Source organism: Mytilus trossulus, chromosome 14 (genome assembly GCF_036588685.1).
Source record: "Mytilus trossulus isolate FHL-02 chromosome 14, PNRI_Mtr1.1.1.hap1, whole genome shotgun sequence".
NCBI lineage: Eukaryota > Metazoa > Mollusca > Bivalvia > Mytilida > Mytilidae > Mytilus > Mytilus trossulus.
Genome location: NC_086386.1, coordinates 66,140,695 through 66,154,923, shown reverse-complemented (window position 1 = coordinate 66,154,923; position 14,229 = coordinate 66,140,695). Strand labels below are relative to the sequence as shown.

The 14,229-nt window shown below is 30.8% G+C and overlaps 1 protein-coding gene across 2 annotated transcripts in view; it reads left to right on the top strand.

Annotated features, from left to right (window-relative positions):
• The first annotated feature begins 1,243 nt into the window (after positions 1-1,243).
• Positions 1,244-14,229, top strand: part of LOC134696273 (large ribosomal subunit protein bL9m-like) — a 48,544-nt gene continuing 35,558 nt past the window's right edge. The window contains exons 1-2 of one of the 2 annotated variants that reach the window (XM_063557972.1): positions 1,244-1,368; positions 10,944-11,078. In XM_063557972.1, the coding sequence (XP_063414042.1) occupies positions 10,983-11,078 (96 nt within the window). In that variant the 5' untranslated portion in view covers positions 1,244-1,368; positions 10,944-10,982. Of the gene's footprint in view, positions 1,369-5,020; positions 5,040-10,943; positions 11,079-14,229 lie in introns of those variants that run through there. The other variant, XM_063557973.1, reaches the window with a different exon arrangement.

Sequence of the window (14,229 nt, the reverse complement as noted above, 5' to 3'; positions counted from 1 at the left end):
ATTTTCTCATTGATACATATTTTATATTTACATTGCGTGGAGGTGTAATTCATACAAAATTATTAACTCAAGCTATTAACAATTAGCTTTAATACTATAAAAGTTCTTAACAACATTATGTTTGCTTTAAATGAATGTTCAAATCATACATATCGCTTATTCCAGCTACACTTACAGTACTAATGTCTGTATCATTACTTTTCAATGTATGTTCATCAGTGTTCATAGTTACAGAAAAACGCAAATCGGAAGTCTAATCTGACTTAAAATTTCGCCCAATGACGGAAACATATCCGGACGTCTTTTTTCTCGTTTTTCACCCAAAATAACTCAATCTGAATAATCATATGAATAGATGACAAATGCGATTATGCACTGTACCCATAGGACACAGAGGCATGATGATTAATTTATTGTGGAAAGAAGAGAAGCGACCCCAAAATGAGGTCTTCTCGTTTAATAGTATAGATTCACACGAAGCACATTCTGATCATATCCATTCTCTTTCGTGGACCCTTCGTATCATTGACCAAATACGTACAATTACTTTAACCACTTTTGGTCTGTCAGTAGTTTTTTCCTTGCATACGGACATATAGACAGTCATTAAAAAAATGTAAAAAGACTAGGGGACACATAGAAAGACTGTTGATCAGAAAGCCGACAGACTTGTTGACTCATAGACAGACTGATTTTGTGTTTTTATAAATAAATCTAATTCTAACACTGTTCAGTTTAATTTCCAGACTCTATATAAACATAGTGAAATCCATAACGGGGAAAGATTGGCATGGGGGGAAAGTTACTATATGTATACGTATTGTCAACTTTCCGCAGGGGAAGAGTCACAATGATCCAAAATTTCCCCGGGGGGGAAAGATTGGCTCATGCCAGTCTTTCTCCCGGGGGAAAAACTGGCATTGGGGAAGAATGACTATATAACACCGGCTTAATAGCAAATTTGCTATTTTGCCGGTGCCGGTCAAATAGCCACTGCCATATGATTATTATTCTATATGAATCGATCATACGTCCCTTGTCCAACAGTACTACACTGTAATCACCATATTTAAAGAAAGATAAAAGGAAATTCTTAAAGATCTAATTCTCTAAGAATGTTAAAGATTGAGAGCCTTGGGCCCTCCAACACTTATCATTTGGTGTGGAACGATTCTTCAACTGCTTCCTCCTACGCTTATGATGGTGCTCCTTAGAAAGATGCTTATTCAGAACTTACAATTAACGATCTTTACATTGATATCTTTCCAATACACCTACATGCCCCAAATTTGACCTGCAACGACGTCAAGAAGAAGATAGTTTGACAGGAAACTATCCATTTGTTTAATATTGTAGTTTACTTTTAGCGTAAGATTTATAGCATCAGGGAGTAATTTTAAAAGCTTTGGTATTAAACCGATTTTACTAGGTGTTATTCCTATGCCATGACAAAATTCATTGATATTGTACAGGTTTAGACCCAATAAATGTGTCTCTTCTGTGGCTCTAGTCCTATAACATATGACCTCGGGGCATTATTTACTATTTCTATTTGCTGTTATGATTTTTTTTTACAATCAATGTGCCACCTGAGCATTAGACAAAAAATAAAAAATGAAAATATCAGCATGAAAATGTTGAATAGTGAATATATAATGCGAAGGCATATATAGACGTATTTACACTTGTATGCAAATTTGTCCGCCATTACATAACATCACACAGATTCCCTTAAACTTTGACTTCATAATTCAAAATATTTGACGTCAAAAATAAAAAGTGATTGTTGCTTGACGTCAAAAGGTTATTCAGAGGTGATTTAAGGTCATTGGAGGCAAAATACAGCTAAATACCAAAAGTGTAAATACGTTTATTATAGGACTAGTGTGGCTCCATTTGTCATTTCATATTTTCTTTTTATCATTTGGCTATTTATTATTATATTTTTTCGTGTCCAAAATGACAAAGTGCTACCGTATGAACAAAAAAAAAATTAAAAAAAATAAATAGCCAAATGATAAAAAGAAAATATGAAATGACAAATGTAGCCACACAAGAGACAGAGTATTCTGTCTAGTACAGGTTAAGCACAAGCATTACAACAGTTTTCTGTGGTTATATAATCCCAGTTAACAAGGACTTCCTTTTTCTATTTCATTTTATGGCATGAAATTTACAAAAGCACATGTTTTAACTGTATCAGTAGTATTTGTAATACTTGAAGTACTTCTGGAACAACATCACATGTTTTAACTGTATTCAGTAGTATTTTTAATACTTGAAGTACTTCTGGAACAACAACACATGTTTTAACTGTATCAGTAGTATTTGTAATACTTGAAGTACTTCTGGAACAACAACACCTATAGTGAAGCCTTGTCATTTCTTGAACTCGAAAACATTCAAATTTGTTGTTGAAAAAACAATCTTAATCTATCAAGCTGCATCATACCTGTCAACTTATGCAAATGAAAATCCATTGCATTGAAGAACGAAAACTCAGGTCATAATACATACATGTACAACCTTTTTCTAGCTGTACTTCAGGATTTAGGGGACATTTTTCTTATAATTTAAATCAAACAGTTTCCAAAACATGTTCACATGGTCAAGTAATTAAAAACTGTACATACTATAATTTCATTGCATTTGAAGGACATGGATTGATTTGTGTTTAATACACTGCCAAAATTCTGTTTCATATTTATACTATAAAACTGTATAATAATCATGATAATACCATGAAAGTAATATTGAAAGGAATAAGTTCAAATGTCATCCCTTCAAAGGTTTCATCTGCGTAACCGCTCATTTTTCGATAACTCGTTAATTGGTTTAATATTTGGCATGGAAGTTGATTTTTCGCATGTGATTGATCAAATCACTGACAGACACTTTTCAGTCATTTTCATGTTCACCCTTAATAGTTTCAAATGACAACTATCACATATGAAATTGGAGAACAAGGCTGAGTCATTATCAATTTTAATATTTACAGACAGTTTAAAGCCTTTCCATAAGTTAAGAAGAGAATTGATTGTACAAAAAATATGTTTGCATGTAGTCTAGTCAATTTAGCGAACAACCTGCAACTAATTGCAACACAAGGTTTTTCTCTGAAAAACAAGTGTGTTACTATCTATAAACAACATACTAAAACTATACAAAAATATATTTTGCGGAAAGTGGTTTAATTCACGCAAATATTTTGTAGTAAAAGTAAGGTAAAATGAGTTACTTCCCCTTATTTGCCAAAATTGAAAAAAATATTTTTTATTCAAAAACAGATCTTTATTTTTTAAAACAGTTCAAATAATACAATACAATGCATAATTATCTAAATTCAAAAGAATAATATTACAAATGCATCATTTTCCCATCTCAAAATGTGTATATTTAAATAAAGATATAGACCAAGATTGTGTTCTGCTATTTTACAATTCGAAGATCTAATTCTGCACAATAGTGATGGTATGTAACCTATAACAGAAGACTATTTTGAGTTAGATTAACCAACATATTCACAATCTTACTAGGTTTTTGAAAGAAATCTACCCCTGTGTTTTAAGTTTATTTTACTTGGGGGAGGTGTTCTCGAAACACATGTCTTTGGCCATTAATTTTTTTTTTTTGCAAGACTAAATTTTGAAATTCAAACTTTTCAATTTATTTTTTTACCACAACTTTCACATGTTTTGAAAGAAAACATTTTTTTTCTTTTTCTTCTTGAACAAACATGTTAAAATTTAGAATTGAACAATTTTTTTCAGAGGAAAAAAATGATGAGTGTTAAATGATTATATATATATATGTTAGAATGAAAATTCCAGGCTCCTGAAGCAAATAATAAATTACTCATGTAACTAGCAACAATCTCAATACTTCCACACCATATAAATAGAGCTTTGGTTGTAGCACTGAACCCTTAAGAGTGCCATACCAGGAAAGTTGCCTACCAAAACATCAATATAATACATGTATATAATAACACTGAACCCACTTTTCACTGGTTAAAGGTTTATAATTTTATATGCTTAGTAAAAACTTAGACTCTGAAGGAGTATACTCCTGGTTTACCTATGTTATAAATATTTTAAGTGAACTTAATATAGATATAGCACAAATTCAACAAAATACGAGTTCAGACAAAAAAATAAATAATTCATTTAAAGTTTATATAAAAACAAGCTCTAAAAACTTCTTTGAAAATTTGATACATGATAAGATGCAAAACATAGATGAAAAAAGTAAACTTTATTTATATAAGAATCTTAAACAAAATTTATGTTTTGAAGACTATTTAAGAACATCAAACTTTACTTATAGAAAATTAATAACAAAACTAAGAATAAGTGACCATAATTTAAATATAGAAAAAGGCAGACATACAAATATTCCTAGAGAGCAGAGATTATGCCTTAAATGTAAAATATTAGAAAACGAAAAACATTTTATATTAGATTGTAAATTAAATATGGAACTAAGAAATAACTTTTTTAACAACTTGGATTTTAATTTTTCTGTTAAAGATTTATCTGATGAAGAAAAGTTGATTTCTATACTCAATCCATCAACACCATCACAAGTAAATAAGTTAGGGTCCTACATCAAAAGGTCATTAAAACTGAGGACAGGGGGCACTGGAATAGTTACTGTAAATGGATGATTGTGTATATATATATATGTGAAATATAGTTATATTGTTTATTATTTTATATGTCACAAACTTAATGTTTCAAGTTTATATGGCAATAAATATTTGAATTTTGAATTTTGAATTTTATAATCGGATGTATACAGATTTATATTTTAGTTGGTGCCAAGAGTATTTATTCATCAACTGTAATTAGCTTTGAACTAGCTATTATAACTCAGTGTCATTTTGTTAATTGGTTTAGTATATACTCTGTGCTGACTTTGTGAGTTTTACAATTTGCACTTATGTTGTTTTCTATTTCACAACTGTTCCTTATTATGAGAGAGCTGAGTGCATGCTCGAACATGGTTAACCCTGCACACTATGAATATGATTATCACAAGTAAGTGACCCTTGAGTACATGGTGGTTCTTGTTTGCTGTCTGTCATATTTATTTTCTATTCATTGTCTTAACAGTTTTATATTTTAACGATGAGCTATTGTAGTTGTTAACATCCACACACTCATCATTATTATCTCTTGTGGACATTTTTGTCATTGCCAATCATACAACATCTTATGTTTTTAGCATGTGGAGATTTTACAATAAATCATGGTTTCAAACATAATACCAAGAGATCACTGATAAAGTTTAGTGGACCTTAAAAGCTTAACATTTATATTTTTTAGGCATTAGGTGTATTTTATTTGAATATTTTTTTAGTTTCGTTCAAATGAGAAATATCTGAATAATTATGAATAAAGAGAGGTTTGAGATTTTTAAAGTCAATTAGAAAGCAACCTTAACAACTAACAAAAATTTCAGATTGGACAGGACTATCTTTGGCCAATAAAGTCGACAACATTTTTACTGTTCTTATGCTTAAGCTTATTTCCTTTTAAATTAATTTAACGAGATATCTTAAAGAAAGAACTTGATAATACTTTCTTTTATATGTACATATATATCTTTGACCATAATATTTCATACAGCAGACAATCCATGTTAGTTCTTTGTCATTATCAATTGGTTAATGTTTCAGACCACCACATACAGGTTTACAGGGTACACACAAAAGGCGCTGCAGGGACGGATTCAGCCATTTAAAAAATGGGGGTCCCAACCCAGGACAAAGGGGGGTGTTCCAGCTATATGTCCCCATTCAAATGCATTGATCAGTCAAAAAAGGAGGTACCAACCCCGTAACCCCCCTGGATCCGCCAATGCGCTGTTACTATTAACACTTCCTCCAGGAAGTGATCCCATCAATTCATTCAACAGTCAGCTTATCTCATTTTCAACATCTAAAATTTGACAATTTTGGTACAATTGCTATTTAAATTTAAGCTCTTGAGGTAAAATTATAATCATATTGACAAAGCTTCTCTTGAAATTAATTGCCTTCAGCAATTTCTACATTTCATGCTGATTCAGTAAACTAGTATATGTTTCAAAAAATTAAAAAGCTTACATATATCAATCTACTTAAAATGAAATCTCTCACTCGCTCATTTTTAATGCTTAGTCGCTGCGAGTGAGAGATTTAATTTTAATTAGATTGTACATATCTGAAATTACAATGTAAACCTGGATATTGATAGAGCTTACTAAGTAAAATTGGTTTGTGTTTAACTGTGACTTTATGCAATTCAAATGTTGAAAAAGTAGCTGATGAAAAAAATACACAAAAAAGGACTACAATCAATGACGATGCAAAGACACTAGAAAAATATCTCTCCCAGCAATTAACATGACAAAATCAATTTACGCAGTAACCAAACTGATCCACAGTTATTTTTAACACAATCATAATTTTTGGTTTAGTATACCTACATATTTAATTACTATAAATACATACCAGTTATATAAGATAACAATTTCAAACTTTCACAAAATGCACTTCTTTAAAACTGAGTTTTACTGTGTGTTTATTTATTTTACATTGCCTAGAGAATCTATGGGAGGGTTGAGTTCTCACACAACATGTTTTTCTCCCAGATACATTATTACACTTTCACTAAGTCAGGAACCCCTAGCCTTAGTTTGTCTTGCATTTATGGGTTTTTTTGTTGATAATTTTGGTTCATGTGTATGTATTGGAGTTTCAAGAGTGGTTTCCATTTCGCTGAACTAGTGTACACAGTAATAAAGGGGGTCAGCTGAAGCCCACCTTCGTGTGCCGAATTTACTTACTATGTTGGAGAACGATAAAAGGGGCCTTGGTTTCTCTTTGGCACATTTTCTGTTTCCATTCTCAATGTTACGTTTTTAAAAATCAAGCTGGAAGTAACCAAGATTTTAAAATGTTCATTTGTTATGCTTCTCACTTAGGGGTACTATGTTTTTCTGTCTGTGCGTCCGTTCATTCATTCTTCTGTATGTCCTGCTTTTATTAAAGTTTTTGGTCCAGGTAGTTTTTGATGTTGAAATTGAAGTCCAATCAACTTGAAACTTAGTGCACACGCTTCCTGTGATATGATCTTTCTAATTTTAATTACAGTTTTGACCCCAATTTCATGGTCCACTGGACATAGAAAATGATAGTGCGGTGGGGCATCCATGTACTTTGGACACATTTTTATTTTGTAATTAGTTTGTAAAACAAAATATGTTTCACACAACAAATTGGTTATTATTGATATCGATAGCAAGAGGAATACATATGCATATAATTATAAGATAATAAAGCCTGTCTATAAAGATCCTATGTTAAAAGTTTTCACCATGAATAACCATGAATAACCGAGCTTTTTATTTCTGTACACATCATATTTTACACAAGTATGTTCTTTTTTCTATGCAGATCAAATTTCAAAAATATTAACCACTAATAACTGAAATTTTCTGCATTTCCAGTTTTCAACGTTTTTTCACTAAAAATCACTCATTTCACCTCAAAATTACTTCAATATAAATAATAATAGCTGATGGACTACTTTATAGTCTATTTAGATAAGATTGAATGTCTTCCACAAGCTTTAGGTCTAAAACTGCAACAATAGATAATAATTTTTCTTCTTTTCCAGTTTTCAGCATTTTTTCTCTAAAAACCACATATATCACCCAAAATGACCTTTTCCGCAAATCATATCAATGGATAGTTTTAGTATGTTGTTAGTACAAGGCTATGTTATAATTTTCACTAAAAAAAGCTTGTGTTGCAATTAGTTGGAGGTTGAGTGATTTTAGTGCTAGATTGACTAGGCTAATGAACCTCCTTTTATTAAATACGAATAATCTTTGTCTTTCATGTATTAGACAATTAGAATATTCACAATTCTAAACAGTTCTTTCCTTTAATTTATAGTTCTTTATACATAAACTAATTTGTTTTCTCCTTTGAATTGTTTTACATTGTCTTATCCAGGCCTTTTATAGCTGACTATATGCGGTATGGGCTTTGCTCATTGTTGAAGGCCGTACAGTGACCTATAATTGTTAATGTTTGTGTCATTTTGGTCTTTTGTGGATAGTGGATAGTTGTCTCATTGGCAATCATACCACATCTTCTTTTTTATAATTTGTGTAAAATTAATTTGCCGTAAGACATATAGCGTCAAGCTCATTTTGTCTATTTGTTTTAAATTTGCTGTAGCTTGTTATATTAATACAAGTATTCCACAATAAACACTTTTTAAAAAAAAATATATTTACGAACATATTATCCCAATTTTAGTTGTCCAGTTTCAATAATGTACTCAATGACATTTATCATTATGACATATATACATAAATTTAGAATACTTTAAAGTAAATATATCCTTTTTAAGCTCACCTGGATTAAAAGGCCATGTGAGCCTTCTCATCACTTGGCGTCTGTCGTTGTCGTCGTCTTTTGTCGCCGTCTGTTGTCGTTAACAATTTTTCAAGCATCTTCTCCTCTGAAACTACTGAATGGATTTGAATGAAACTTAGCATGATTGTTCCTTAGATTATCCTGCACAAGATCCGTCAAAAAACATGGCCGCCGTTACTTAAAATAGAACATAGGGGTCAAATGCAGTTTTTGGCTTATATCTCAAAAACGAAAGCATTTAGAGCATATCTGACACGGGTAAAAATGTTCATTAGGTCCAGATCTATCAGCCCTGAAATTTTCAGATGAATCAAACACACCATTGTTGGGTTGCTGCCACTTAATTGGTAATTTTAAGAAATTTTGCAGTTTTTGGTCATTATCTTGAATATTATTATAGATAAAGATAAACTGTAAACAGCAAAAATGATCATCAAAGTAAGGTCTACAAATAAGTCAGTATGACCAAAATTTTCAATTGACCCCTTAAGGGGTTATTGTCCTTTAATGACAATTTTTCACAATTTGTTCATCATATTTGCTAACTTTAAAAAATCTTCTCCTCTAAAACTACTCAACCAAATTCAACCAAACTTCAACTGAATGATCAATAGGGTGTATAAAAATAAAGTTTGTGTATTATTTTCTATTTCTTCAAAAAACATGGCCGTCAAGGCTAAAAATAGAACACAGGGTTTTTGGCTTATATCTCAAAAGCTCTAGCATTTAGAGCAAATAAGACAAAGTATTTATTAGGTCAAGGTCTACCTGTCCTGAAATTTTCAGCCGAATTGGGTAACTGGTTTTTCAGGTATAATGCCCCTGAATTGATGATTTTAAAGAAATTTTGCAGTTTTTAGTTATTATCTTGAATATTATTATAGATACAGATAAACTGTTAATAGCAAAAATGTTAAGCAAAGTAAGATCTACAAATAAGTCAATTTGAACAAAATTGTCAAATGACCCTTTAAGGAGTTATTGCCCTTTAAAGACTTTTTTTCACAATCTGTTCATCATGTTGACTTGCTTTAAAAATCTTCTCCTTTGAAACTGCTGTATCAATTTTAGCCAAACTTATTCTAAATGAGTTTCAGAGTATCTAGTATAAATTTTATATTTTATTTCCTTGTATGTCAAGAAACATAGCTCCTATGGCTAAAATAAAACATAGGAGAAAATGATTTTTTTTTTTTGCTTTTGAAGAAAATAGGACAATTCAAAGAACATTTAAATAAATTGAAAAGCCAAAATAATCATTGATGAGAGATTTAACAAAAAAAAATAAGGTGAGCTATTCAGGCTCTTGAGAGCCTCTTGTTTAATTCTCGAACTTTGCACAGTTCAACGGTAACAAAATCTTTGTCTAGATCTGTCTACATTATTTTGTTAAACATCATGCATATGAAACCTGATCATTTCATCAGTATTCAACTTTTACTCGAGATACGCTTTTAACAGGAAAATACTTTTAGAACAGTTTAAAACAAACAGTAAAAGGCAAAAATATGCTAAATTAAATACAATTTTCCATGCTAAACTGTTTTAGTTTGAACAATTCTTGTCTGTTTTTCAAGTTTTTTAACATCATACGACTTCTTTCTGAAGGTAGAAGTTTTATATGATACAGCGCCACCTTGTTAATTAATAAACCTCAGATTTCACACAGGCATGACAGGTGCTATATAATTACCAGACTCGATAAAATCATGTGACTGATAAGAAATTTCAGATGCCATTTTACAACCGAGGTAACGCAAAGTAACCAAAGGGAAAAAGGGGTAGTAACTCAAATTGTTTTTAAAACACCTGAAATACACAAACTATTTTGATTCTGATTAGGACAATTAAGGTTATTTCTATGTCCGATGTGTATATGTGTAGAACTTTTGTGCAGGGTTTTCCATGAACCTTCCATTTTTGTTTGTTAAGAAACAAAAGACTGGCACTGATTTTTCAGAGGAAGGAGTTTTTAACAGCCAACATGAACGGTTTTCGTATCTACATGTAGGTCAAATATGTCAATTTCGAAATGCAACACATTACAGTCATACATGTAATAAATGAATAAGAACAACATGTGCATCCTTCAAGAGTTTGGAAGTGTTATAAGTTAATAAAATATATTAAATGCATGCCAATTTGATATTCTTTATTCTGCAGTAATCAATATGCAAACAAATTTTATTAGATTTAGAACATAGGTTTATTCATAAAGCAAAAGAATCACATAATACTAGAATGTTTATTTACAGTGTGTTTGACACCAAAGCTGTCAAGTGAAGACATGCATTGAAATGGGTCACTTAATTTGAGTTTACACAACTTAAGTTGAACTTCTTGTCCATGGAGAATTACCAATTTGCCAGTTTTTAAGGAGAATCACTTATGAAATTTCTAATTCTTATGAGTTGTTTATTCATTAATAAGTACACTGTATTATTTTTTTTAGAAAAAAGGGAATTAATTATGAAAATCCATATATTTTTTTTTTTTTTTTACAATACAGAATTACTGAGAAGAAAATCTGAGTATACACCACATAAACATGCAGTCATTTGTAAGAGTAGGATATGATGCATGTCAATCAGTGGCAAGACAAATGACCAAAACACCAAAATTCTGCAAATTACAACATATCAGGGTAAGTGTAGCATACTGAATAACATGAAATAGAGAACAAATGTCCAAACATTGTACAAATACAGAAATGCAGCTGAAAATCCCCCTCCCCCCCTCCCCCAACACACACACACACACACAATTAATGACTTTCAAATAGCGCATTTATCTTTACATTTCCTATGTCACAATGCTTAAGTTATGTATTCACTTTGAAGTTCTGTAAATGAAGTTCCTCCCTCATGCTAAAAATTATGATGAAAATATGTACATTGTAAGATTTTAACATTCCCCTTTTAGTTGGACTGAAATTGCTTATACTATTAAGTATACTGTATTGAATGTTTATTAAAATTTGTACATTGGAAAATTCAATCATTAAGATATCATTTTAGCCAACCCGATCTATATACATATGAAGCACTGTGAAAACCTGGGTTTTATTGGGCAATACTGGGTGGTAAAGAATAAAGTCCTCATATTTGAAGATGATTGGTGATTGAACGAATACAAATACTATATATGATGCCCGACAAGCAAAAACAACCCTTATGGCAAAAATTATGTATCATCAGATTTTTAAATAATTATTGGTAAACAGAAAAATCTAATGCCAACTCAATGTAAAAGATTTGACAAGGATCAGTGAAAAACTAGTTGAGAAATTTTAATTTTAATTACGCATGAAAATGTGTTCTAACGTAAAATTCAATATAACGTTGGTACTAGGCTTATTTTCTTATACTGTCCAGTTAACCAGTTAACACACACAAAGCAAGATAGTCAGTCATTTAAACATTTTTTTTCTCCTATAATAACAGAATAATAAATATTGAAATACTTTTATTTGTTGGATTTTAAATATAAGTATTCTTTTTATTTTGGTAGCGATTTCATTTATTTTTCAGTTTTAATTTTAATATAACAAAAAAACACTGAAGTGTGAAATCCTGATCCTTCCAGGACACTATCTGTTTTTCATGGGCTTTGTGACAAAGTTTGTGTTGCTCAAATAAAAAAAACTCTTTCTCAGGTTCAGATTGAAATACTTCAATTTGCCAATTGAAACAGTTTGCTCATTTAAAATCAAATTCACATAAAATTGGAACTGAAATATAATACATGTAGTAAAGGAGCTCATTGTTGGTATTTGTGGTCAGTGTTTTGAATCTTTAATTAATCTAAAGGAATGGAATATTTTGTTAATAGGGCATTTAAGTAAAACTGGTATAAATTTTCTCAATTTAATTGTTTCATATTTTTCATATAGGGGTCTTTTATATCTGACAGTACGGTATAATTTATTTCATGGTTAAAGGTCTGTAAATGCTTACATTGTACATCAACTTCATTTTAACTTTGGTGAAAGTTATCTTACTAGCAATCATATCGTATCTCCTTATTTTCATATTGGTAAGAATTTATTATTAAACGCCACCAATCAACAGAAATAAAAGTGAAAAAACCCCGTACCAGGATAATTATAACAAGGTATTCAGCCTCAATCAGACCTTATTACTCTTACTAGTATGATCAAACATAGTCATTATTGTGTTTGGACCCAGCTTTGTATCGGCACAATCTATTAAATCTTTATCAACCAAATAGTTTTATTGTTTCCGTTTTACTTCCATAGATACACAAAAAACTTTAACCTTTCTACAGGATAAATAACATATTTGTCAAGCTTGATCGCTATGAGGCGGCAAACTAATAATTTGATCAAATTCAAGTGTAAAGTGAACATTTAAAAATAAAATCGTTATTGATTATAATTTCTATATTTTTTTGGCACTCCATTTTGACAACCATTCATATGTTCATTGTACAGCTCTTGTTCTTACATATGTGGTATGTAATTTTAGGAACTTTCATTTTTTTTCTCATCTGTTTGTGTCAATGTAACAGACTCATATTTTTTTTTACAACTACAACACACATCAGAATAATAACATACATTTTAGATGCAAAAAGTATGTGTGGACAACAAGGCAACCAGATATTTGATCATTCTGTTAAGTGGACACATATAGTTTATAAAGGCTCCATGTTGAAGACCGTACTTTGACTTATAGATAGCTATAAGGGTTAACTTTTATTAAATTCTCCCTCGCCCTGCTCGTCCGAATTTCAAGCATTTAATCTCTAATTCAATAGGGTATGAACAAGACAAACACAGATATAGGATTAGTTGCTTGCAGTAACATCTTATTTTATCTTGCGATACAATATTTTATTTTACTTTATTGTACATATTTCTTCAATCGAAACAATATATAAACACATGACATATAACATTGTTCCTCTTTCGCATCGTTTCTTTTTCCCCGGCTAATGCCTCCAACGCCTGTACGTACAATTAGCATAGCAGCAACTGTACATATACCTATGTAACCAACTTCAATCCGACATAACTGCGAGCACCTTCGATACTAAAACATTTAAATCCCAAACTTTATATAGTACCTTTAAACCCCACCCATAAATAAATGCAAAACTTTCCTCGTGCCTCCTGCACCTAACATCAAACTTATAAATAGTACATACTGTTACAAAAACAGTATCCGAACTAGTTATACTAGTTCCCATCTATAAATAATAACTACAAATAGCAAACGGGAAAACCCTATTTCAAATGAAATAAAATACATTAAATTGTGACTTTTTAATTGCCACTCATACCACATCTTCTTATATCTACATCCAGTTCCATTTGCCTGAAATGATGATGCATGTGTCAAAACCCAACTGTTTAAATTCACAATTTGAGGTTCAGAGTCATTTCTGTTAGGAGGGAATGTTTGTGGTAAACTGTGTAGACTAGCATAATCACAAATATTGTACCATATTTGAAATTTGCTCAAATCGGCCTCAAATGAAAATGCATTTTTCAGATGTGTATCAAAATTTCCCTATTTTCTTGGTAGTTTTATTAATGTTCATGTGTTTGCTCAAATATTTTAAATGCAATCTCTAATCATGGGTAACAGAAATACCTTTGACAATCTTATCTGTCGTCACGTCAAAAGTATATGTAAATTGTGTACGCTTTCACTCTCCTATCTAGAACGGGATTTATCTATGCCTTTTGATTTTAATTGAACCAATAAATACATGTCTTTGCCTTGTTTGGATAGTTCACTTTTAGAGAGCATATGCCTTATTTTTTCATT